This window comes from Rhinoraja longicauda, chromosome 29 (genome assembly GCF_053455715.1).
Source record: "Rhinoraja longicauda isolate Sanriku21f chromosome 29, sRhiLon1.1, whole genome shotgun sequence".
Classification (NCBI taxonomy): Eukaryota; Metazoa; Chordata; class Chondrichthyes; order Rajiformes; family Arhynchobatidae; genus Rhinoraja; species Rhinoraja longicauda.
This window is the reverse complement of record NC_135981.1, coordinates 14,836,267-14,862,642: the sequence shown is the minus strand read 5'-3', so window position 1 is coordinate 14,862,642 and position 26,376 is coordinate 14,836,267. Positions and strand designations below refer to the sequence as shown.

The following is a 26,376-nucleotide window of genomic DNA, read 5'->3' as shown; positions in this document are numbered from 1 at the left end:
TTTAAACTTTACACACTATACATATATATACAGAGACAACCAGAATGAATAAATTCAATCCTTACAGTTTGTGACAGCGAAAAAACATTTTAATACAAAAATATAAAAAATGATTTTTATTGGCTGCTTAGCATCCAGTGTTCTTATTTTATGGAGTTGGCTTAACATTGTTTACAGGGTTAACAAACATTCTCTAAAATTAAGGCAAAAATTATTACCTGGTTTATTTTCTTATTTGGTTTAAAATCTGATTTGATCAGATTTCCTTAAAGATTATCAAGAACTATTTTTAATGAAAAAATTCTGTAGTAAGGAAAAATATTTATTATGATAAAAATATTGTTAAAATACTTTCACTTGAGATAAAGTAATCTGATTTAAACAATGCTGTTTCCTTAGTGTTTCTAAAAAATATTAGTGCTTGGAAGAAAAAAATTCAAAAGCAATATCTTTTCAATATGATGACGAGGATCATCATGCTCTCCTCTGGGCTTCAGGTTCCTGTGTTCATATAAAACAAAGTATGTTTTATATCAGAAAGCTGACTGTTCACTACTTGTATCACAGATCAGCCCATGTCCAAACTGATTACAACAGTAATTGCTCAAGAAGCTATCAACAAATGGTGATTTCTTCAGCTGAAGCTCTTGAGGTATCATCGTCCCAGATCCTAGTTGCAGTTAGAAACGGAAATATCTCTGCTCCATTTACTTTAAATTTACCGTGTAAAGCCTTAGCTTCTGAAGGCTAACTGTTTATAACCATTTAGAAGCTATTAGGAAAAGTAACCCCCACCAACAGTGGACTGGGTTTGGCGTTGATCTAGTGAGCTGCAGCTGCCAGTTAAGGAACTCCTTCTGCTGAAGCCTGCAGGAATACAAGATGAACGTAACGTTAGCATTGGAATAAGTACAGTAAACATAGAATAGTATTATCAATAACTACTTCTCTCATCTTAAAAACACTTAAAATGTGAGAAAAGGAAAATATGACAAATCCAATGGAGTATAAGATGCAGCTAAACCAAAAAAAACTATTTAATTAGAAATGAGAAAACATGATCAAAATTCAAGACCGTTTACAAATGCTTTAATACAACATTTGCAAATAAAAAACATTTTGCACTTGATAATAATTATTATCCAATCTATCGGCAACTTCCAGAAACTGGCTTGGACACTTCTGGCTGCAATTGGTTCGGGGAGCAGCTTACTTTTGGCCAGTGTCAGTTAGACACCTATTGACACGCAAGATTGCACAGAGCACATTTCCACCAATGCTGAGAGATATGAGCAGCTGGGAGAAATCTTTGGCCTTCATTATTAACTCAAAAGCCAGAGCAGAAAGTTCAAAATAACAATTATAGCACTGTCATTTTCATGTCCTGCTTACATCTGCCAACTTCACTTGTTAGTGGTTTAAAATTCTGTCAAGTAATTCACTGGACATCCCCTCAATGATGACTTTGTTTTGGAAGTGATATGTGACTGACATATCCACATGTGTTGACTGCCCTTTGATCACCCTGTAGCAATAAATGCTTGAGTCACACCATGACATTTGGGCTCCCAACCATACAGGGTGACATTGCGTTTCCCTCGGCTTTAACAACCTCCATATTTCCCCCAACTGAGCTTGGATGAATTGGGCTGAATGGCCTGTTTCAGTGCTGTAAGCTTCTGTGCTGTGGTTGCCATGAAAGAGTGTACTTCAAGAGCAGACTCACTTCCCAGCAGTTGTATCACATTGTTACAGCACCTGCTGGGTCTAGCTAGCTGCCATATGGGAAGGGACAGGTATAGTTTTTATGGTTCATTCACTGTGAAACCCACCCTAATATTTCAATATAAATTACCAAAGTAATTTAAACTTCCAGTCTGCTCACTGCAGGAGTGTATTATAGCTACCTGCTTGTTGTAAAGGTTCGAGACGTTGCAGGCTGTTACGGCGGGTTTGGTTAAAATTGCCCTTGGACAAACGCCTTTGTCTTCCGCTCAGGATTGCTGCTGGTGAAACTATACCCGCAGGAGGCACTTTGCCCATCTTTTCATACAGCTGCTCAATCTCCTTTTTCTGCATTGCCTGCAATCTCTGAACTTCTGCCATGTGCCTGTTGGATTAACACAGATATTTCAGCCACTGACATAAAAGGAAAATACTGCAAATGCAGGAAACCCCCCGAAATACAAATGGCAAGATTTGCAAATATTCAGCAGGTTATGAAGTATTTGGTACTCATAGGCATTTTTAAAGTAAAAATATTGAAGAAAAAAATAATAAAAAGATTAAACGTTAACTAATGAACTAAAATATGAATAACTTAAAACATTAAAATAAAAGCAAAATAGTTGTATATAAAATCTTTTTCAATGCCTCCTAATCCTTTGCTGTACAATTTCCACGTAAATCGATTTACGGTTTCAGATTTTTGGTGCAGGATCCAACAATCATTTTTTCATTGTAATACTGGAATCCAGTAGCGAAGAGAACTGACAGACTGGGCAAAAAACAAAAGGCTGGAGAAACTCAGTATGTCAGGCAGCATTAATGGAGGGAATGGACAGGTGAAGTTATGGGTTGCAACTCTTCCTCATTCAGCCTGACCTGAAACGACTCTCTATTCCCCTCACAGACTCCTAGTGATTGGTTGAGTTCCTCTAGCCTTTTGTGCTTTGCTCAGGATACCTGTAATTTTGTGTGCCTCCAACTGACAGGCCTTGTGAATCTGTAAATGTATCTTGCACATTCTCCATTATTGGAGGTCTGGATTCTACTCCAGATCCTGCAACTCAATGCTTGTTGTTCTGAACGGAACTGCTGGCAATAGCTCACATCATTGAGTGTTGTTTCAGATCTTTTTTAAAAAAATCATAAACTGGTAGCTCAATTTTGAGAAATGGATCAGTCCATTTCAAGCATTGCGTTCACACATCCAATTAAAATATGAGGAATTTGCATAAGGCTCATTTCAAGTTCAGACAAAAGGTTACAAATCTAAAATGTTAACTATTTCTAAAAATCATATACTATTTTTACCCCACCCACTGATTAGATGTGAGCAATCTCATTATGCAGATTTATACTTGTAATTTTATTGTAAGAAAATAACTGCAGATGCTGGTACAAATCGGAAGGTATTTATTCACAAAATGCTTGAGTAACTCAGTAGGTCAGGCAGCATCTCAGGAGAGAAGGAATGGGCGACGTTTCGGGTCGAGACCCTTCTTCAGACTGATTTCAGGGGGCGGGACAAAGGAAGGATATAGGTAATTTTATTGGTATTTGTCTCTTGTTGCTGAGCCAATAATCAATGGATTATCTGAAATGTAGGAATCTTATTGCTTTGTGTACAATTTTGTGTCAACTGCACAGTTGTCTTGTTAAATAGCATGTGTATGGATATAAAACCAGGTTATATAATTGTGAGTGCATTACTGCATAACGAATGAACCCGTAAATTGATTTTTTTAAATGGATTTTTCATGTTATCTTTGAAAGTTGGAAAGGATATGAAGACAATATTCTAATACTGCTTCTTGACTGACTTTTGGAAATGTATTAAATTTACAAGCATTTTCCAAATTTAAAGTATTTCTTACCAAATATCAATTCAGCTAAAATATTGGACCAATACTCCTGCCATCCTAAGAGAGCATATAATACAACCTCTTATTACAGCCATTGGAGAATAGCAATTGTGGTACAATATGACATTTCTATGTGTAGATCGGACTGGTCTCCACTAATGGTATTTAAGCAAAAATAATAATAATCAAGGCAATTGCAATATTTGATGTAATACCTTTCAACATAGATCTTGACTTATTTTTAACTGAGAAACAGGAAATTTAAAAAATGAAAACATTTAGTATAAAATTGGAAATCGAATAGGAGAAAGTTTTCAAATAAAAAGATCTTTGAAGTATGAATTCAGTTAATCTAATCCATTAAATCACACGTTTCACAAAATAGCTATAAATAAAAACCAAAAAATGCTAGAAACACTCAGCAAGTCAGGTAACATCCGTAGAAATAGATAGAGATGTGAAACATGAATTCTGTTGCTCTGCAGAGATGTTGGCTGACTTGTGGAGTATTTCTAGTGTAAGAAAATAACTGCAGATGCTGGTACAAATCGAAAGTATTTATTCACAAAATGCTGGAGTAACTCAGCAGGTCAGGCAGCATCTCGGGAGAGAAGGAATGGGTGACGTTTCGGCTCGAGACCCTTCTTCCGACTGATGTCCTGACATCTGTCTGAAGAAAGGTCTCGACCCGAAATGTCACCCATTCCTTCCTGCCTGACCTGCTGAGTTACTCCAGCATTTTGTGGAGTACTTCTAGTAGTTTCTGATTTTATTTTTGATATCCAGCATCTCCAGCGTTATCTGATTTCCAAGTTCTGGACGTAAATCCATGCTTACTTTTCCCTCAGAGTTTGCAGCTCTTCAAAGATCTCATCGTCATCAGTTTCAGAGTCATCGCTGCTGACGTAGATTGAGGCCCTTGGATGCTGCATCCGTCCAGGCAATAGTACGGAGTAGCTGTGCTCATCTGATAACTTGCAATCACTGTTTTGTTTTTCATCTCCGGAACTGACCACTATTCTGTTATGCTCTGGAGAGTGACTGATGGCACCAGCATCAGGACCATCTGAAGAAGGCTGTGCCAACTGTATGGGTGAAATTGGCAGAGGGGCGCTGCTGTTGTTGCAGTCTTGATAACCTCCCGATGCAACGCTTGATCCAACCTCCAACAATGAATCCTTGATCGCAATCGTTGAATGCAAAATGGTGTAGTTGCCTGGAACTAATTGGTCTTTTGTTTGAGGGTCCCCTTGTTTTGTTAGCTGAGAATCCTTTCTAGTTAGATCATGAATTTTCAAACCCTCAAAGTGTCCCATTGGAAGGGACTGAAATGGTAAAGATTGTTGAACATTTTTGAATTCTGTAGACATTGAAAATATTTGTTAAAGACTTCCAGAATCAAATAATTTTCATACATCTTATAAGAGAACTGCATAAAGATACAATTTTGTAAGCAATTTATTCATCGATTTTTCTTACTGGAAGACACATTAAATCATAAAATAAGGAAATCCTGATCACAACATTCACAGAAAATGAATCAAAGATATGCACTAAAATGATAAAAGTGAAGTGTCCCCACCCAAAACATTGTCTGTTGATTCCCTCCACAAATGCTGCTTGATCCGAGTTTCTCCAGCACTTTGTATTTTAATGAGAAGACTCAACTTTTAAAGGACATTTGGTCAGAAATATCGATAGAAGAGACCAATCGATAGATGGACCAAATACAGGCAAATGGGTTGTGTTTGTACTCTTAATCAACAACTTCTCAAGCAGCTCCTTCCATATACCCACCACCCTTTGTAAGAAGCAGTTGTCCCTCAGGTTCCCTTTAAATCATTCCCCTCTCACCTTAAACCTATGTCCTCATACTTTAGACTGTGGTTATTCATCTCATCCATGTCCCTCATAAATGGACAAGAAGATTACAAGATATATCACAAGAATGTCCAAATGTTCCACATTCAACAACTTGTACCCTTTATGCCTTGGCTGAAAATGTTATAGAAAATGTGTCTTGTGTGATTATTTGGTTTCAAATAATTGTTTTGAAAATAGATTTCAACATATAGATTAAAATATGCCATATTTTATTATGCTTATTAAATTATGCTTATTAAATGTATAAATGATCACTGGAACAAATATGCAACAGGTTTACACAAACATTAGAAATTACGTTATTTATGAATGGGTGGAAGAATCAAATGGTTACCAGTTGAAATAGTTCAATGCAGCAACTTTGTATAATTCTGCAATTGTAGTTATTACTTACCCTCAGTTATAGAAGGCAGTGATAGTTTTCCCGACTGTGATGTTAAGGCCTCAGCTACATTCAGTGGTGGTATGTTGTTGTTACTTATATCCAATAGCTGTTAAATTTACATCAAAGTTCAGTTAGAAAGGTATTTTTCATTCTTTTTCACCCAATAGTTAAAAGATATTTAAAATAATCCTTGAACATATTGTAATTTGTTTACGTAGAATGTCTGATAATTTCTATTTATTGAAATGTAGTTTTTCAACTTGGTCCCATTAGTGTGTTGTAAATTAATAAAATTGCAAGAAATTACTGATTTAGAGTTAATATTTCAGTTTAATGATTTTTTTAGTCCTGATGAGAGACTAAAATGCTATGAAATTGCTTCAGAAATTCTACTGCTGTTACCCACTCCACAGGTCTGACCTGACTTGCTACTTCTGTTTTCATTTCAGAATTCTGGGAACTGGGATTTTTCAATTTTATGCTGAGAGTACCTGATTTTAATTGTACATTTCAGAAACTTAATTTACAGAAATACAATATTTTAAATCGAGTGTTCTTAACCTACAAGCCAACTTACCGAGAACTGTCTGCTCTCAGGCTCTGTGGTTGAGCTGCCCGTATAATCTGTAACAGAAGTCTGAGGCACAGAAGGTAAATTTGATAATCTTCCATGGAAAATGGAGTTGCCATAATTTCCTAGATCAACATTCTGCTGTGGTGAAAGCGAAGCTGCAAGATCAAATGTAGGACTGGGATACGAATGCATAGGAGAGGTTTCTGGTGAGATACAGTTCCAGTAAGACGTTGGTATTGGAATTGGCATGGTATTTAGAGGAGGAACTACTTTTTGCTGTGGGATATCTAGATAAATTGGACTCAAGCCAGCATTACTATTTGATGATATCAAATGATTGAATGCAGAGGGTGATGTTCCAGGCTGATTGCTGGCGTTTCCAAGTACCGCATGAGATCTATTGCATTCAGAAAATGATCCAAGTTGCTTGTCTAAACTTCTGATGCCATTACTTGGTTGTTGTCCAACACATGGTCCTGGAGATGATAGACGAGGTGAGCCGGGAAGGTTAACAGGTGAGCCCGGGGAAGAGTTGTTCCTGCTGGGTGATCCCAGAGGTGACTGCAAGGAGTGGCTGGGAATGATTGAATGGACCAGATGACTCATGCACATCAAGGACAGCACGTCAGCCAGTACAAACAAGGGCTGGGTAGTTGGTGTCCAGGCTGTAGTCTGCGGCTGCAGAAATGGTGCCATTTGTGGATCAACATTCCCAGTTCCTATTAATGGAGATTCTCTTTGGGCGGAATGCTGCCTATTTCCCTGCTGATTCAGTGCTTGGTTTAGATACGTATTTGAAGTAAATGCAGCAGCAGGGAGAGATGTTGTGGGCATAAACGGGTCCATTTCACTGGGTACATTTTCAGAGAACGATACAGGGTCATGACTGGAGTGTGCCACATTGCTAGATGTTGGCGACGATGTGTGGCTGGTTGAAGTTGGTTGGGTTGTTGCTCTGGCTTGGTAGGTCACACCTGATGAAGCTGTTGAAAAATAATGATAACAAATATTCTGAAAACACTGGGCAGAGAATAGATAGGTGAGTGGTATGGATGGTGCAATAAAAATAGTTAATATGGGAAGTTTTATCTCCATATATATTCACTGCCATTATATTTCTTTGTTTCAGATTCTATAGCCTCTAGTTGAATCTCATCAGCATGCAGTGGAAATCATTTATTTCTGGGACCTGGAACTGAATCCAGGCCAAATTGAGAGGATGCATTTTGCTGTCTTTCTGCAAGTCTGGGACAGCCTTGGGTCTATCCTGAGCCTTGCCTACACAAGCAAGGGCAGATTAACTATTAACAGGCAGACAGAACAAGCCACAGGACCCGCAAATATTGTTCACCACTAAATAATTTAATATTGAAAATGCAAGGTGGTGCATTTTCGGGGGACTAATATTGCTAGGATAAGATCATATTGAATGGCAGTGCTGGTTCGAAGGGCCAAATGGCCGACTCCTGCACCTATTTTCTATATGCACAATGAATAAATTATCCTAGGAAGTACTGTTGTAGAACAACCATAGTTTGTATGTCCATGGATTCCTAAAGTTGGCAGCACAAGTAAATAAGATGGTTAAGGAAGCTAATGGCATATTTACTTTCATTAGCTGGGCACAGAATACAAGAACAGGGGATGATGGCACAAATATCCAAATCATTCATTAGGCTACAAATGGAGTCTAACTGTTCTGGTTGCTGAGTGATTGCACCTGAGAAGATGCAGAGATTTACAGGATATTGGCGGGATGGAGCATTTAGCCATGACAAGAGACTGGGTAGACTGGATTTGTTTTCCTTGGAGGGGGGTCTGACTGAGGTACACAAAATGATGAGGGGCATAGAAAGGCAAACTTACTTTCAGGAACATGGCTGACCAGAAACTTCCTTGTCGGGGACTGTACCACATGGCTATGCGAGGAGCCCACACCTAGCAGGGAACAAACACATCAAGTTATGGACTTGAATTCAATAACATGTACAAAGGCTACTAAGAAAGGCTGCCAGAGTTATCCAAGTAAATTTGTGGATCTGTTTTAGACTAATATTGATCTGCATTTCCTTTATTTTAAGTCCAAGAGAGGAATTACCACATGCTGTTTTGAAGTGAATGAAGCAACGTCTTATTTAATAATAACGAGTCAACATATTTCAACAACTTAATTATTACTCATTTGGATTAGATAAATTAAAAATATGCATGCATTTTCTTTTGTTTTAGTCTGTGAATATGTTTCTAGGAATTCCAGCACTACTGACCTTTAAGCTCAGTGTTCCAATGAATTAAATGTGCTATTTTGCTTGTGCAGATGAAAGGCCATGAATTTTATAACTTTCACAGTAAAAAGATAAAGACTAATTATTTGAAGCAGACATTAATGTATATTTTACCTATTCCAACTGAAGACATTGATGAGTGTTGTGGTGGCTGGTTTGACATCTCTGCCCCCTATGAAACACATTAGTTATTACACATTTACAACACAGGTTAAGAAAGTAGCAATCGCTATTCATTTGTTCAATTTACAGTTTACACATTGTAACACGTGCACAAGTATCAGCCCAATTTTGGTGACGATAATTATTAACTCAATAATTTAGTTACTCAATATTAAACTATCAAATGAACAATCAGTAAAAAATAAACTACCTCAGCAAACTAAAGAGGAACATAGTGACTAGATTCCCACATTCATCTGTTAATAGATTTCAGATCCTGTTATCATTATAGGATCTATGGCCTTTAGATGTCATCCTTTATTGACATCTAAAGGCCATGGAGCATAGGGAGAGGAGTTGTTGCAGTGGTTTATCATTCATGAGACACAGTGACTCTTACTTGCAAATCGTGGCAGCTCACAGTACTTGGCTGCTTGGTCGCTGCATCTGTATTGTGAATATCCTTCTTCAACACGGCCTCTGCCTTGTGTATGATTTCTTGCAGCTTGCTGATGAAACCATCCTGCTCCGACTGTAGAATGAACTCCTGATTGACCTGAACAATTTACAGCATAATCAGACCATGATGATACAGTGAAGTTTTACCATTTATGGAGAATGCTGTATTAATTGGAGTAACAATAAGCTGCATATTCCTGGGGCAACCGTTCTCACTGATAATCTAATTGACAAATATCACAGTTTATGGGATAAGTTGATGCTTCAGTAAAATAGCCAACACATTTTGTCTTTGTTATAAGAGAATGATAGTAGGTTTTGCAGTGCATTTAAAATATTGATTCTTAATTCAGCACATTAATTTAGTTGTGACGATTTAGAACGTCTGCTAATGCAGGTAGTCCAGAGAATATCTTCATTCCCTGGAGTTCCTGATCACAGCCACAATGCTGTGAAGAGACACAATGTGGAGAAAACACAGGCTGATTTCAGCTTAATTGCAATGAAAAACAAAAAATAGGATGGCATGGTGGTGCAGCGGTAGAGTTGCTGCCTTACAGTGCTTGCAGCACCGTAGACCCGGGTTCGATCCCGACCACCGGTCTGTATGGAGTTTGTACGTTCTCCCCGTGACCGCGTGGGTTTTCTCAGAGATCGTATAGGTATGTAGGTAAATTGGCTTGGTAAATGTAAAAATTGTCCCTAGTGTGTGTAGGATAATGTTAATATGTGGGGATCGCTGGTCGGCACGGACTCGGTGGGCCGAAGGGCCGGTTTCCATGCTGTATCTCTAAACTAAACTAAACACGAGAGGAGGTTAAAAATCATATTAAAATACATTAAGGAACAAAAGTAGGACGGGATTTGCCAGGACGGATCTTTCTCATTATGGCCTCCTGTGCATAAATCTTGTATTATAGAGAAAAAATGTTATTTTAGGGAAAGGTGGGAGGGAAGGCAGAAGCAGAAAACTGCAGCTGGTGAAAATCAGAAACGAAGACAAAAAATGCTAGAAACATCCAGAAGGTCAGGCAGCATCTGCAGAGAAATAACAGACTGTGTTTCAGGTCAATGACCCCAGTTAATTCAAAATAGTTAGTAGGTTTTCTATTGTTCATTTGTACTACCGGTAAAGACAGAATTTACCCTTACAGAGGAGGACCTCTCTTAGGTTTTACGCACCATAACTGCAGCAATATCTTCTGCGCAGTCACCTTCCAGGTCAAACTTGAAGGTCACCATCTTGTTGTTGTGCGTCTGCAGTTGGCATTCTACAACTCGATCTCCTTTGTCGGAAACCTGCAGTGAGATTGGAAGACAACACAATCAGCGTTCTTCCACAGTTGACGGTCATAGCTCGCATGATCTGTGCCAACGGTGGGCATTTCCTTATAGAGATGCAGAAGAAATCCAGCTGCCAATGGCCACTGATAGGCCATTAGCCCAAGTTCTTTGGCGGCTAGAGCATGAGGTTCAATTCATCAGATAACATGCAAAGGCCAGAACTGTGCTCCGATCCAACCTCTTGTTGGAGATAGCAAGACACTTAAAGTTCCGACATGATTCCATCCAACAATCTGGACATAATGGAAGCAATACCAAGAGGAGATGCAAACAAGAGTATTTTGTTTGTGCAATGTCAACACCAACAGATAAAGCTTACTTCAACTTTGCATTTAAATCCCAGGTCTGGCAAAGGACTCCATTTTGATCACGCAATTGGCTGCAGTCTACAACCGCAGGGACCCTGGATCAACCAATTGTAATTCTCTACCAGGATGACTAGGACCCTCGTACAAAATGGGCCAATGCCACTTTCAGGTTTTAACCATCACAGTAAACCAAGCCGCACTGAATAGAAATCATCTACACTCACTCTTAGTCCTCACTTGCCAATGTTTGGAAGAAAGGTCCAAAGATTGATGCCAGATAAGTTCCATGGGCCACATTTTAACATCTACTAGATCAAGTGGACCCGTTGGGCCCAAACCTCTCCTGCATTGAAGCAGCACCCTCTCCTTCCCCTCCCCCCTCCCGTTTCCCTCCCCCCCTCCCACTCCCCTCACCCCCTTCCCCTCCCCCATTCCATCCCCCTTATCCCTCCTCCCCCCCTCCCTCCACCCCCCTCCCTCCCCTCCCTCCCTAGGAGATAGATTTAAACTTTAAAATGTGAGTAACTTCAAAAATATAACACCGAGTTCAATGAAACTTCTTCCATTGGCACCAAAGGGACGACGGTGAGTAAGGTGGGCCTAAAATTGTTGCGCTATCGTGTACCATTTTGGCTGTAGTTCAGGAACAAACAAACAAATGAGAGTTTTAGTATATAGGAGATGGTACGCATGATTAATAAACATTCACAATAAAGCACTGCCATAAAATGTCCAGATATTGTGGGGAGAAAATCATCCATGGGTGACAAACAATTCTATGTCAAATGATTCTCGACCATCAGTTAAACTGAGTAAATGGACAGCAATGTTTACTAAATTATGAAAAACCTGCTGAATGACTGTGCAGTGAAGTGAAAGTTGGAGAAAAGGTTGTCACCATCTGTATTTCCATGTAATGCTGGCATGGAACCTGGCTGTATCAAAGGGTGCTTACATTAAGGATCCGTAGCCTGGATCTGCCGCGCTTTCGGACGAGTTTACTCGAGATACGTTTGACTGGCAGATTTGCTGAACCTTCTCCTGCAGATAGGCCTTCATACCCATCACTCATTCCAGAAGCAGCATCCGAGGCATAGCTGCACAAACAACCAAAGGGCACTAATGTCAAGGTGAAATAGTGGGCCAGAATTACATCAACTTGTTCGATCTTTTGATTATATCCAGTTGTAAGAAAATGGGTTACATGGTTCAATTTCTGAGAATCTTATAGATGATAACATACATAAATAATAACTAGACAGAAAATAATGTAAGATTAATGATCAAAGCACAAAGTGCTGGAGGAACTTAGTGGGTGAGGCGGTATCTGTGTAGGAAATGGACTGACAACGTCTTGGGTCAGGACCCTTCTTCAGACTGATCTCAAGATTCCAGCATCTGCAATTATTTGTGTCTCCATTTTACTGTTCAGAAACATCATCTATCCATTTACTTCACAGATGCTGCTTGACCTGCCAAATTTTTCCGGCACTCTGTTTCTGCTTGTTTCTACGTTACAAGCGTAGATCCCAGCTTCTGCTTGTTTCTACGTTACATTAATGATTATACTTTCACTGTGAGCAGATGGATGCCTCCTGATAACACGTTCAATGGTCGACGACCACCATCAGGCTTTGTTACCGTCGAGAAATCTCTGCGCTGCGGAGAGCTGTGTAGCCGAAGGGAGTGAGAAGGACACAGTAGCTTCCATCACCTCCGTGCACAGGTAATGAGGGAAACCATCGGGTCTGGGGGGGGGATCCTCAGCCCCACATCTCAGTTCTAAGCATCCACACCTCTCACCCAGGCCACTCAAACAGCCCCCTTGTGCAGCCAACACTGCAGAAGCCAGCGGGTGTTTCAAAGTTAAGGAAAATCAACAAGGGCAGGTATACATCAAAAATAAATTTTATTCATAATAAAAGTACATACAAAGGAAAGAAAGCTTTCAAAGCTTTTCATGTTACATTAAGTTTTAGTTTTACAATGTATCACATGTAAGGCAGTCATTAGAAATTGGTTTTCATCTTTACATGCTGTAGGTTTTATACCCAGAAGAGTTTGCTTGAGGGGTGCTCCCATTGGACCCAGCCCCTCAATGTCCAGTAGCAGAAAGAACTGGACTTTGTTCCTGCCCGACAGAGCTTTCGCTTTACGCCAGGATTTTTGTTCTGTCACAGCACCAGGTAACAATGGGGAAAGGCAAGGGTTTGGGTCAGGACCCCAGCACTGCAGCACAGTCAGTGATGCACCATTTAGTGCTGACTCCACTGGCATTTTCGTTCATGGGGTGAGGTGCCAATGTAAGCGTTTGAAGCAAGCTTGTATTTTAAAATGATTGGATGTAACCCAAGAGTTGAGGCAGGCATGATAATAGCATCCAAAATTACATTTGGACAGGTGCAGGGATAGGAAAGGTTTCGAGTGATATGGGCCATACGCAGGCAAATGGGACTAGCTGAGATGGGGCATCTTGGGTGGCATGGATGAGTTGGGCCGAAGGGCCTGTATCCATGCCGTGTGACTGCAAGTTGCAGGTTGTTCAGACGATAATCATGGGGGATTTTCCCAGGGATTCTTGTTCCCTGGCAACAGCTATCAGGAATGGAATTAATCTCCCTGATTGCTTGTGAGTGTGCCAGTGGAAAAGAACAATCTCATGCACTCACAATAAACTCAGCACGGGGAACCAATTTCTAATGACTGCCTTACATGTGATACATTGTAAAACTAAAACTTAATGTAACATGTTTTATGGGTCAATTTATGGTCAAGTTGTAAAATGCTTACATTTTTCTATAGATCATGATATTTACCCTTCACGGACAGTAACTGAGTCGTAACCAAGCATGGGTCAGGTCCAAGTAGCTGTGAGTCTTTAGCTTTTACTCTCATTGTAATTCTCAGAACAGTATCTTTTTTGGCAAAACTTTATACTATTTTCAATTTTTCATAATTTCTTTGTCAAATCTGAAATAATCTTTATTGTATAAACCAGCAAGCACAAAGCATTGCATAACATCACGTTATTTGACAAGATTTGACAATAAATTGTTTACGACTGTGCAATAATTTTCTTGTGACACCATCCACAAAATCAACCCTTTGATCAAATGATCCACCCTCCCCGATACAGATTTTTCCTGTCCCTTTCAATAAAAGCATGTTGTTGTCTAGGTAGAATTTGTTAAAATGAAAGATCAAAGCGCATGAATTTAAATGAGACTGAGAGAAAAAACAACTGCAGACTCATGGGTCACCAACACAGTGGGATTCAGTTTTTAACTTATTTGTTTAAATGTGTTAAAGATAGGGGCTTCAGTGTACAAATCTTTGAAAGTGGATTGTCATTTGATTTTAGGTTTAAAAATATCAAGTCGTGAATTACTCGGTTAAGTCAGTGACATTTACCTGTCGCCTGGTGAATTTAGGCCACTGTGAAGAGATGAATGTTGTTTCGAGGGAATGGTTACAGCAATGTTCTGCAATAGAAAGACAAAAAAAGGCAGTAAGAACAGTAGAACTTTAACAACTAACTAAACCATAAACATCAAGGTGAAGGGGAAAAGATTTAATAGGAATCTGAAGGGTAACCTTTTCACACAAAGGGTGGTGGGCGTATGGAACAAACTGCCCGAGGAGGTAGTTGAGGCTGCGACTATCCCAACTTTTAAGAAACAATTAGACAGGATTGTACATGGATAGGACAAGTTTGGAGAGGTATTGACAAAGCGCAGGCAGGCGGGACTAGTCTAGCTGGGACATTTTGGCCGGTGTGGGCAAGTTGGGCCGAAGGGCCTGGTTCCACACTGTATCGCTCTATGACTATCTCAGCGACCAAAACAACTAGCACGTTAGGCAGTAATCTTGTAGTGTGGAGCATATTAGTGGAATGATTAGTTCTCTTTTGCTTCATGGCTTTACAGCCCAGGGGGTAAGGATGTTGAGTTACTTAACAGATGCTACTGGTTTCTTCAATATTACAGTTGACTTGTAAAATATTAAAATCTGATGCTGCAGAGTTCACCCCGATAAGACCATTACTGTATGGAAGTAAGTTATGGAAGTGTGAAGGGAGGAACTGCAGATGCCTGTTTGCAAAAATAGACACAAAAAGCTGGAGAAACTCTACAGGTCAGGCAGCATCTCTGGAGAAAAGGAATACGTGACTTTCAGGCCGAGACCCTTCATCAGACTGAGGATCAGGGGAATGGGGAACGAGAGATATAGACGGTACTCATGAAAAATGAATTGAAGATATGCAAAAAGCAACGAAAATTGAAAAAATGTGGGGCACTGTTGGCAGTGGGATAGGTGACAACGAGTGTACAGACAGAGAAAATCAACAGGACAACAGTAAAACAAGTACTGTTTACTATTCAATTTCTCTTTGCGTGAAAAGTCTTAACCTAAACAATGAAATGCAGAATATGTTCAATCAAAATCTTACAGTTTGGATGTATATTTTCTACTTGAGGACGTTAGCCTTGAGTACTTTACAAAACAATGCACATCACTGTCTTGTACATAGATAGGTGACTGTCCGAAGATGGTACTGAAGTAGGGTCTTGACCTGAAAGATCACCTATCCATGTTCTCCAGGGATTCTGCCTGACCTGCTGAGTTACTCCAGCACTTTGTCTTTTTGTTGTTGTTGTAAATTAGCATCTGCAGTTCCTTGTTTCTACTGTCATATACACGTTCAAAGTGTTTGATAAGGTCTACAATTGTACGCAGCGAAGTTCTGCTCAAATGACTTCCCGCCAACACAATGTTCACAACTGTTCAGACGCCTGCTGTGGTTGTTGTGTTAAATTCTGTTTCTTTGTCCTTCAGCAGAGGTTCCCTGAGATTATACCCTCTCTCCTAAATTCAGCTAACCTCATCGTCATTCAGTTCCAACCACTTTATATTTATTAATTTTCTTCAAACCATAGTCTGTCTTTAAAACTTTCAAAGCCTGCTTGTTTCAAGTGTTTTTTTTTCATTCTTTGTGTTTCTATGTACTCCAATCAATTTTTTGTACTTATCCTGAAAGTATAAAAACAGTAGAATTCCTTATCTTCATTGGTCTCCTTTGCGTGACTTTTAAGCATTTGAAATAATTTAAAACTTGAAATTATTTAAGCACTAACTTTTCCATTTCAATAAATCTGAATAAAAAGTTATTGATGTATTAAAGTTAATGTTTTTTTGGAATTATGTGATTCAAAAACACTACTGTATTATCATCCACTTTAGTAAGTTGTATAATTTATTATCTGTTCTCTAATGAGAAACCAAATGGTAAGATTTTAAATTGTTAACGGATGAAAATTAAGATGTGCAAAATAATAAATATAACTGAAGTTTAAATTCATTTGCTTAGTGAGGATGCTCTTATATTCAACACTGTCTGAACATTTGACTTAGAATTTGAGAATGGGCCTTTTAATATCCCCAAGCCTGGCTAAACGCAACTACACAGATTGATAAAAGAAAACCTTTGGACAGCACTGTTCTTAAATAAGGAGAAGACACAAGGAACCGTAGATGCTGGTTTACCAAAAAAAGACACAAAGTGCCGGAGTAATTGGGCGGGTCGTAAATAACCAGTTTACAACTTGATGTTGACTGAGAAGGTGGAGGGGTTTGTGGCTGCCTGGAATTTACTTACTGCAGGAAACTGGAGTCCAGTTCCAGATTTTGGAGCCAGCCGACCGGCCATGTGCAGATTGTCACTGGAATCCAGGAATCCAGAAGAACTCAGATAACCATCAGTCTCACAATCAGCTGATAAGAAATACAGAGATAACAATGAACCTAATCTGTTCGAAAACCATCCCGATAACATCCATTTTAATCGTCATGTTACATTTTAATCAAGAGCTCAGTAAAACCATGCAACAAATATTCAGGTGAACCTCACCGACCTGCCTGTAAACAAATAACACTGCCAAATCCTTAACATCTAACCAATCAGTTGATTTGGTTGTCATAGCATCAGAAACAAAGTTCTGCAAACACATGAACTTGGATGGGGGAAGCAATTCATCTTTGGACTTTGGCACGAACGGCGTGCAGAAGTACAGAGTCTTCATCACACTTCCTCTCCCATCATTGGCGCTAATATTGAAAGGAGAGTTTGAGCAGTGAATGGCACTCTGACATCCATTGAACTCTAGCAGCCTAAGATGAATGCATGTACACGTAATTATTTGGAAAGTAGATGGGTAATGGACTGAAAATACAATGACAAAAGAATCCATGATACCCCTATTATGATGACATGCCGTGCAATGTTATTAGTTTGAATGCAGTTTATCATCTTTGAATCTGCGATCTATTAGTGATCACCAGATAGATATCAGAAACCTCTGTGAGGAATTTGCTGTCACAGTATCTTTTTTAAATTTCAGATGACTGAATTCTGTTCCAGTTGGTGTTTTAAAAATCAATGTATTTTGCTTTTTCCCCCTGTATTTTACAAGTAATGGGGACAAACTCCACGAATAATTTGTTCTCTTTATGAATATCAAAACAAAATAGAAGAACTCAGCAGGTCAGGCAGCATCTGTGGAGAGAATGGACAAACGATGTTTCAGGTCACGACCTGTCTTCTGCGGAACAGTCCTGACCCAAAACGTTGTGTGTCAACTCCCCCTGCAGATGCTGCCTGACCTGCTGAGCGTTGCCAGCCTTTTGTGTTTTTGCTCAAAATTCTCGCAGTTTCATGCATCTCTTCTATATTAATAGCTTTGTTTGTGATTTCCCTGGCTAATACACCATTCCATTAAACGTATGTATCTTTGTGGCTTGGAGACTATTTACAACGCCACAAAAAAAAATTGAACACAATGATCCTTTGTTTCCTGCAAGAAGATGGAGGAAGAGGGGCAGCAATGAAACAGATTTGCATTCCTTCTTCATTGGGAAATGTTATAATGGCAGTGACATAACAGGAAATGAGGGCTGGTGAGACATCATGCAGTATCTAAAATGATATTAATGCTAGTTGCAAACAACATGTAGACGGGAAAGGTTAGCGAAATGATGTCAATGGGTCACATTATTGGTCAGCAGAGATGATACGGCATGTTCTGTGTCTCAGAAAGAGTGAGCTTCATCCTCCAAATCTTTTCTAGATCGGGCCCATAAACTATTGTCCATTTAGATTCACAAGGCCAACCTCGGAATTAACCACAAACTGAGATTATTCCACTGACATTTCAAGTAAAATCTGGAATTGAAACCTATTGATTCATCGCCATCCAATCTTACATGTGGCTGAAGAATAGTTTGTGTTCCTGTATCGGAACGTCTGATGCTGATCAGCCTCTGGCTCCTCGGGTTCTGGGGGAAAGGGAGAGTTCAGCAGCGCCTCAGTGGGACGTGTGGCGATAAGGGACGGCGCTGGCTGAGTGACTCCAGCTGCACTCTCAGTCGCGTCTTGAGGCAGCTTCAGTTCTTCCAAGAGCTCGCAAATCTTCTGCTTTTTCTCCTGCTCTTTTTTCTTCAGTTCGTCTTGCACGCGTTGGTTGCGTTCACGCTTCCTCTTGACCTCAGTCACACGGTCCCTGACGGCCTTTGCAACTAATTTGTAGTCAGCCTCACAAACAAAACCCAAGGTCACCTAGCAAAGAGACACAAGGCATATTCAACGGTGGGTGAACAACACTTCGCAGCAGAACCTTATTTCACATTTACACTTAGGTCATAAGTCAGGGGTTCCCAACCTTTTTCGTCCCGTTTAACCCTTTGCAACTTTTTGAAAGTAAATTTACCCCCACCCTGTTATGTTCAGTAATTTGAGTTTACACTTCTACCATAATAAAGCAACCGACAAAGGGGAAATTTTAAAATACTGTTTTTAACATTATTATTTTAAGTTCAAATAACAATATTAATAGCACATAACAATGTTATTTCACTTATTTATGAACAACTATTGACGAACAGATACCGGTATACCAGAACCAAACACAGTCAGTCAATTTGTACAAATCCAGAATCAACAAAATTAACCCCTGGGTAGACGAAATTTACCCCAGGTTGGGAACCCTTGTCATAAGTGATAGGAGCAGAATTAGGCCATTCGGCCCATCAAGTCTACTCCGCTATTCAATCATGGCTGATCTATCTCTCCCTCCTAATCCATTCTCCTGCCTTCTCCCCATAATCCGTGACACCCGTACTAATCACTTCCTAATCTTCTCTAACACACCATGAAACAGAAACTCAACTGTAGTTGCATGAACTTAACATGATCCACTTCAATGAACAGATTACAACGTGCATTCACAACTGCGTTTTGTGTTCTGCACAGGTGACTGAGGACTATTCTTTACCCAGGTCACAGTTTATGCAAATATTTAGTTGCTTGATTTAGGTTTGCACCTTTATTGTGTCAAGCGTGGAGGACGAGAAATTTAAAAAAGCCAAAAACAAATTGCCTGGTCCATCATGGATATCGACTTCCACGCCAGTGAAGGGATCTACAGGAGGTGCTGCCTCAGAAAGGCAGTTAATATCAACAAAGAACCACACCACCCAGGCCATGCTCTCATCTCTCTACTACCATTGGGAGAAAAAGTGCAGGGATCTGAAAACCACTACCTCCAGGTTCAAGGATAGCTTCCTCACAGTGACCATCGGGCTCTTGAACTGTGCACAACCCTAGCCACAACCATACCTCAGTAACTGAGACCTACTGTGGACTTTGGCTTTAGTCGCAGTACAGTCTTCAGCTTTGTACTATTGTGGGGGCCTCTGGGGATTAGGCCACTCCCTGGGCCGAACCCCTCGGCATTAGATGGACAGGTCTGGGGGGGATGGCCCTAGGCTATGGGGTTTCTTGGAGGGGCAGAGATCATCCTTTAGTCTGTCTTGTGGCTTGGAGAAGAGTAGTCGTTAGTAAATAGCTTTCCTGAATCTAACCGGCGCCTAGCCTCATTTTGCACCAGAACACCACTACACTATTATACTTACCTAGTATTACAGATATAAATTTATGATATTGATTATTGTATATTTATCTACACTTTTTTGCATTAATGGTCCCGTTAAGCTGCTGACGCTCCCTCTGGAGTATAAATTTCAGGTGGCTTTCATAGAATTCAGGTTCTGCTACACCTACACACAATGATGTGAAGATATGATGATGAACTACAGTTGTGAACAAAGGAAACTAATGCATGGGTGACAGAGCTACGGTAATGAACAGCAGATGTACTGTTGGCACAGTGCTAAAATCAAGGAAACGCGCGGCATGCCTCAATAGACAATAGACAATAGACAATAGACAATAGGTGCAGGAGTAGGCCATTCAGCCCTTCGAGCCAGCACCGCCATTCAATGCGATCATGGCTGATCACTCTCAATCAGTACCCCGTTCCTGCCTTCTCCCCATACCCCCTCACTCCGCTATCCTTAAGAGCTCTGTCCAGCTCTCTCTTGAAAGCATCCAACGAACTGGCCTCCACTGCCTTCTGAGGCAGAGAATTCCACACCTTCACCACCCTCTGACTGAAAAAGTTCTTCCTCATCTCCGTTCTAAATGGCCTACCCCTTATTCTCAAACTGTGGCCCCTTGTTCTGGACTCCCCCAACATTGGGAACATGTTATCTGCCTCTAATGTGTCCAATCCCCTAATTATCTTATATCAATAAGATCCCCCCTCATCCTTCTAAATGCCTCGATGTAAACAAGTAAACTAATTGACCTCACTAGAAGTAAAAGGATACTGCACATGGAGATAGAAACTGGAAACTGGGAATTATCCGCATTCACTGTTCATTTCACATAAGCACACCCAGTGCTTTTTTTGTTGCTAATTAACCCTATAAAATAATTGTTCAGAGTAGTGGTTTGCACGAGCCACTAAAATCAGCAGTAGAGACTCACTCACAACTTTATTTACAATACTAATAGACACAAAATGCTGGATAACTCAGCGGGATAGGCAGCATCTCTGGAGAGAAGGAATATGTGACATCACCCATTTCTTCTCTCCAGAGATGCTGCCTGCCTGAGTTACTCCAGCATTTTGTGTTTTTCTTTGGTGTCAACCAGCATCTGCAGTTCCTTCCAACACTTTATTTACCAACATCTCCAATCAAATAAGACACTGGTTTAGTGACTATTATAAATGTCAGTGTGCTGACACTACTTAGACTATTACCTCAATAATTATGCATGAATCATTACATAATATGCAAGTAATAACTTTGAAATGTTCCAGGAAATACTGTTTAGGAAAACAGCGCGTGCTGTTAGAGAGAAGGTTGGTGAAGGTCATAAGAAATAGGAGTAGAATTAGGCCATTCGGCCCATCAAGTCTACTCCGCCATTTAATCACGGCCGATCTATCTCTCCCTCCGAACCCGATTCTCCTGCCCTCCCCACAACCTCTCACATCTATACTATACTAGTCAATAATCTATCTATCTCTGCCTTAAAAATATCCACTGACTTGGCCTCTACAGTCCTCTGTGGCAAAGAATTCCACAGTTTCACCACCCTCTGACTAAATAAATTTCTCCTCGTCTCCTTCCTAAAAGGACGTCCTTTAATTCTGAGGCTCTGACCTCCAGTCCTAGACTGTCCCACTAGTGGAAACATCCTCTCCACGTCCACTCTATCCGAGACTTTCACTATTCTAAGGTCACTAAGGTCGTTAGAACATCCGCCCAGTAAGCACGTCAAGTACGTACTGACAGTACTCTTGCCCAATGCCCTGACCTCCAGCTTCCCCTGTCATCTTTAGAGGCCCCTTAGGTAATCCCACAGCCTCCCCAGGGAGTGATACTGTCCACTTCGGGAACCCCTGGTTTAGATATTATATTGCAAGTTAAGGTGGTCCCCAATGTTAGATAAATTGATGAAAAGATTGTTGATAAACACAGCTTATTTTTTTAATTGATGAGCGTCCCGGCAGCTTTTTGTTCACCAATAAAAAAACTGTGCGCACCAATTGGAACAATGACAGAGATGCAAGAGAACACCTTCTCTTTCAAGTTCTTTTACACTTCTTAACATTTGTGCATTCTTCATCATTATCAAGACAAAACCTGGCACCCCTGCTCAGTAATACAGGGTGCATTGATCTTACAACCTACAAGTGCATCAAAGAAGCCCGCCATCACTTCCTCAAGGGCAGCCAAGGATGGGTGCTGTTGCCAACATAAAAGATAAATCAGATCTGGCTTGATCCGAAAGTAACCTTTATTTATCTGTATCTGCTGAAACCCAATCAGATTACGCTGGTTTTGAGATTTTTAATTGTTCTGGCGTCCACACCCTTTTGTGAATCAGAGTTCCAAATTTCTAGCAACCTTTGTACAGTAAGAAATTTCTCTGTGATTTCATGCTCAAGTAGGCTAGGTCAACATTTTAAGTCATGCCCTTAGTTTAGTTTAGTTTAAAGATACAGCGCGGAAACATGCCCTTCGGCCGACCGAGTCCGCACCGACCAGCGATCCCCGCACATTTCCAACACACACTAGGGACAATTTACACTTGTACCAAGCCAATTAACCTGCAAACCTGTATGCCTTTGGAGTGTGGGAGAAAACCGAAGAGCTCGGAGAAAACCCACGAGGACACAGGGAGAACGTACAAACTCCGTACAGACAGCACCCGTAGTCAGGATCGAACCCGGGTCTCTGGCGTTGCATGCACTGTAAGACAGCAATTCATCTGCTGCCCTTTTCTTGGATTCACCCGTCAAAGGAAATTTGAAACTGGCTAGTGTTGCAGGGACGTGTACTGGGTTGAGGCAAGATATTTAAAATTACTTAGCAGATATCAACATTTAATTAAAAAAAGAGCAGAGAGAATGGTGGAATGAGTTTTAATATAGAGAGTACTATGGTCTGAAATAATGAGCAGAGGTGGTGCAGCAAGAATTTGATGTCCAGGTGATGGAGGGCCTTTTTGCTTTTATCCTTATCCTTCTGTGATCCCTCCATTGAGAGCACTGACACCTTTCTAGGGAATGGATTCATAGGCACAGATTGCTAGGATCAACTGGAATTTTGTGCGAGCTTTCATGTTGAGAATTTATATGCTCTTTGCCTTCTGGAATCCAAATGATATTGAAGCCAGCTGCAGCAAAGTAGCAGACCAGAGCTAATTAAGCATCTAATCTGGGCCCTTTCTGATCCATATGGTAAGATCAAAAAAGATTGCTTAGCTGACAAGTATTAATAGATTAATAACAAGAAGAGGCAAAACATGGTTTAAATTCCACTAATGAATACCAATCATCGAGAGTTGACTGTGAAGATTACTTTTTTTCTGATTGCCTGTTGAACTATTATAAAAATAAACCAGGTTTCAAAACCAAGTTTTCACAACAGGCAAGATGATTCTCCAGTTACCCCTCAAAGGAAGATCAAGTTGGCTGAATATCAGGAGTGTTGGTGCATATACAGGAGGTGAGATAATCTTGTGCAAGAGACTGTCTGCATAAAACCTGCAAGGAGAAAGTACTGAAGCACCCAACCTGGTGCGTGATCATAGTTTTTCTTGAAACTAAATCCTTGTATTTTCATGGAGGGTTCTGAATGAAACAAAAAAGCGAGAAGCAGTGGATGGGTAGTGGGCAAAAAAATCAGAAAACTGTCATTTTTTGGTATGGAAGCAATGATGAGTGAGAAGCCAAAGGGATCCCAGCTGTTCACAATCTACATCAATGGCTTGCTAAGTAGACCAAATGCAATATACCAGAGTTTGCTGATGATACAAAACTGGGCTGCAGTGTGCCGAGGGTATATAGGTAAACTAAATGAGTAAGGACATGAGAGATGGAATATTATGTGGAAAAATATCAGATCATCCACTTCAATGGGAATTTTTTTTGAAAAGAAGGGTATTTTAAGAGGTTGGAAGTTTGTAAGGTATTGACCCAGATCGTGCCCTTGTTTGTCAATCTCTGCAAATTAACATGCAAGTACAGCAGGAAATAATAAGGAAGGCAAATTGTCTGAAGAAGGGTCTCGACCCAAAATGTCACCCATTCCTTTTCTCCAGAGATGCTGTCTGTCCCGCTGAGCTTTTCGTGTCTATCCACAGAATGGCTACAGCAGTTTTGGAGCTATTTGGCCCACCATGTCGGTACTAGCTCTTTGTAAGATCAAACTAGCTAGATATGAAAATTCATTCTTTCAGAATCTTGCGTCCTCCCTTTAATTGCTCAACTGAATCTCTTTCAATATACCATGTTAATGCATTCCAAACATCGTAAATATATGCAACATATAAACAATTTTCCCCATATCACTGATGGTTTTTAAGCCAAACAGCTTCATTCTGTGCCCCTTGCATCTTGACCCTTCTGCCAATGGGAACAAGTTCTCTCCATTACGATTTTAATGGATCAGATCTCCATGTAAACTCTTGTGTTCCATGGAAAACAATCGAATTTCTCCAGTCCATGTAACCAACGTACCACATCCCTGCCATCACCCTCGTAAATGTCTACTGAGATCGCACTGCTATTCGCGAGTGTAGCCACAGTGCAAACTGGCCCTTTGACCCAACTCATCCATGCTGACCAAGATGAGACAATAATTACTTATGTTGGTCACTTTTAAGCAGAGGCAACCAACGAAATGTCAAATGGTATGTAGGAAGGAACTGCAGATAGTGGTTTATACCGAAAATAGATACAAAATGCTGGAGTAACTCAGCAGGTCAGGCTGGAGAAAAAGAATAGGGAAGAAGGGTTCTGACCCGAAACATCATCTATTCTTTTTCTCGAGAGATTCTAGGTGAACCACTGAGTTACTCCAGCATTTAGTGAAAATCTACAACACTGTCGGTTCAAGGTGTATGGGATATGGGATTGTATTGGAGACATTGCATGGGAGAAAGTAGCAGACATTTTACCATTTCCTGTGCCACCTCTTCTGAAACATCCTTGTATAGTTCAAAGAGGAACTCTATGGCCTTGTTGTCTTTGTATTTGCCATGGAGTTTCTTGGATTCATCCATGCGGAGCCAGAGCTTTAGGGCAGACTTTGCTCCGTCATCCTCCTCAGCAAGCTCCACGTGGACTCCAGTGTCCTCTTGGAAGAATGAATGTTCGAGAAGGTCCTGAATGGTGTACCTGCTCAAAAATGGAATATGGCACTAGGATTAAGCTAATCCGTGGATTTCGTAAGGAATATTCCCCCAAATATCAGACTTTGAAAATCATTTGCTTTCTCAAAGTTTGGAATAAATCTGGTTGCATTCCCACCATCTTCAGATTACACTCGGCAGCCAAGATAAATAGCTAATAAAAACTAAAGTTGGGTAAATATAACTGTGTTTTCTAAAGGTAAATTAATACCTGGCTGCTCCACTGAACAAGTCCTCAACTATAATCTTCTATGGACTGTGTCTTTGGTTGCACGACAGACTTTGATGTTGCACTATTTGGTTACCTAGTGTTATTGTTGTAATTTTATTGTATTATCAAATATCTATCTGTGTTATAGCATTTCAGGTCTGTTAAGCTACAGCAAGCAAGAACCTAATTGTGGTGTTGCAGGTTTATATGACAATCAAACACTTTGGACTCTTGAACAATGGATTCAGGTTGTGTACACTTTTATGGAGGCCTAACTTATCTTGAGAAAACATGATTTAAATAATGCAATGCCCAACTTTAAACTTGCACATTTGATCGTTGAACTGACAGTCCAGTGGGTTACTGGGGGAGTGCTGCAGTGTTGGAGGGCTTTTAGTTGTTTGGGGCATGGTCCTACCTATCCTTTCAGGAGTAATGTAAACGATGCAAAGCAAGTGTTTGAGAAGAATGAGTTATCCCAGGAGCATGGCCAATATTTATCTTATGATGAATATTCACTATCCAGGCCCAAAAGGCTTATTGCTGGCCTCAGATTTCTAGCGCAGCAGCGGAAGCTAATTGGGTTCAAAAGGCTTATTGTGAATTAAGATAAGTTTCTGACCGTGATTTTAACATTATCGAGAGGAACAATACTGACCATGACGACCGTCGGTCGAGTATGACCTTCCGGTTCCAAGATACGATATAAAAAGAACCATCAGGTCAATGGCAACCTTATCCAGATAGTGATAAGGTGCACATTGACTCAGATAAATCACACTATCCACTGGTCAATGGAGATGAAGTGAGCAGGTAGAAAAACAGTATAAATGATAGTATACAGTGAGAGTGATCAGATGCTGCAGAGAAAAAATACAGCATCTGCTCCTCTGCCCCTGTCTTCGAAGGACGACGTGTTTATCTGCAACTCATTGGTATACTTTTCAGATAGTGTAAATGTCGTATTTGTGTCTTTGGAATATCTTTGTGAATTATAACCTCTGTGGAAATTACTCCTCAGGATCAAACGTGCTTTACTTTCAAAATCTAACTGTGTTTAAACTGCTTGGAAG

At 40.2% G+C, this 26,376-nt stretch overlaps 1 protein-coding gene across 2 annotated transcripts in view; it reads right to left on the bottom strand.

The window, feature by feature from the left end:
• Nucleotides 1-308: 308 nt before the first annotated feature.
• wnk4a (WNK lysine deficient protein kinase 4a) overlaps nt 309-26,376 on the bottom strand; it is a 61,232-nt gene continuing 35,164 nt past the window's right edge. Inside the window, exons 6-19 of one of the 2 annotated variants that reach the window (XM_078424910.1) lie at nt 24,859-25,081; nt 18,249-18,600; nt 16,645-16,760; nt 14,400-14,470; nt 11,944-12,085; nt 10,519-10,635; nt 9,278-9,433; nt 8,830-8,887; nt 8,297-8,368; nt 6,434-7,413; nt 5,866-5,962; nt 4,425-4,947; nt 1,908-2,110; nt 309-867 (exon numbers count right to left, since the gene is read on the bottom strand). In XM_078424910.1, the coding sequence (XP_078281036.1) occupies nt 776-867; nt 1,908-2,110; nt 4,425-4,947; nt 5,866-5,962; nt 6,434-7,413; nt 8,297-8,368; nt 8,830-8,887; nt 9,278-9,433; nt 10,519-10,635; nt 11,944-12,085; nt 14,400-14,470; nt 16,645-16,760; nt 18,249-18,600; nt 24,859-25,081 (3,202 nt within the window). In that variant the 3' untranslated portion in view covers nt 309-775. The remainder of the gene's footprint in view (nt 868-1,907; nt 2,111-4,424; nt 4,948-5,865; nt 5,963-6,433; nt 7,414-8,296; nt 8,369-8,829; nt 8,888-9,277; nt 9,434-10,518; nt 10,636-11,943; nt 12,086-14,399; nt 14,471-16,644; nt 16,761-18,248; nt 18,601-24,858; nt 25,082-26,376) is intronic. The other variant, XM_078424911.1, reaches the window with a different exon arrangement.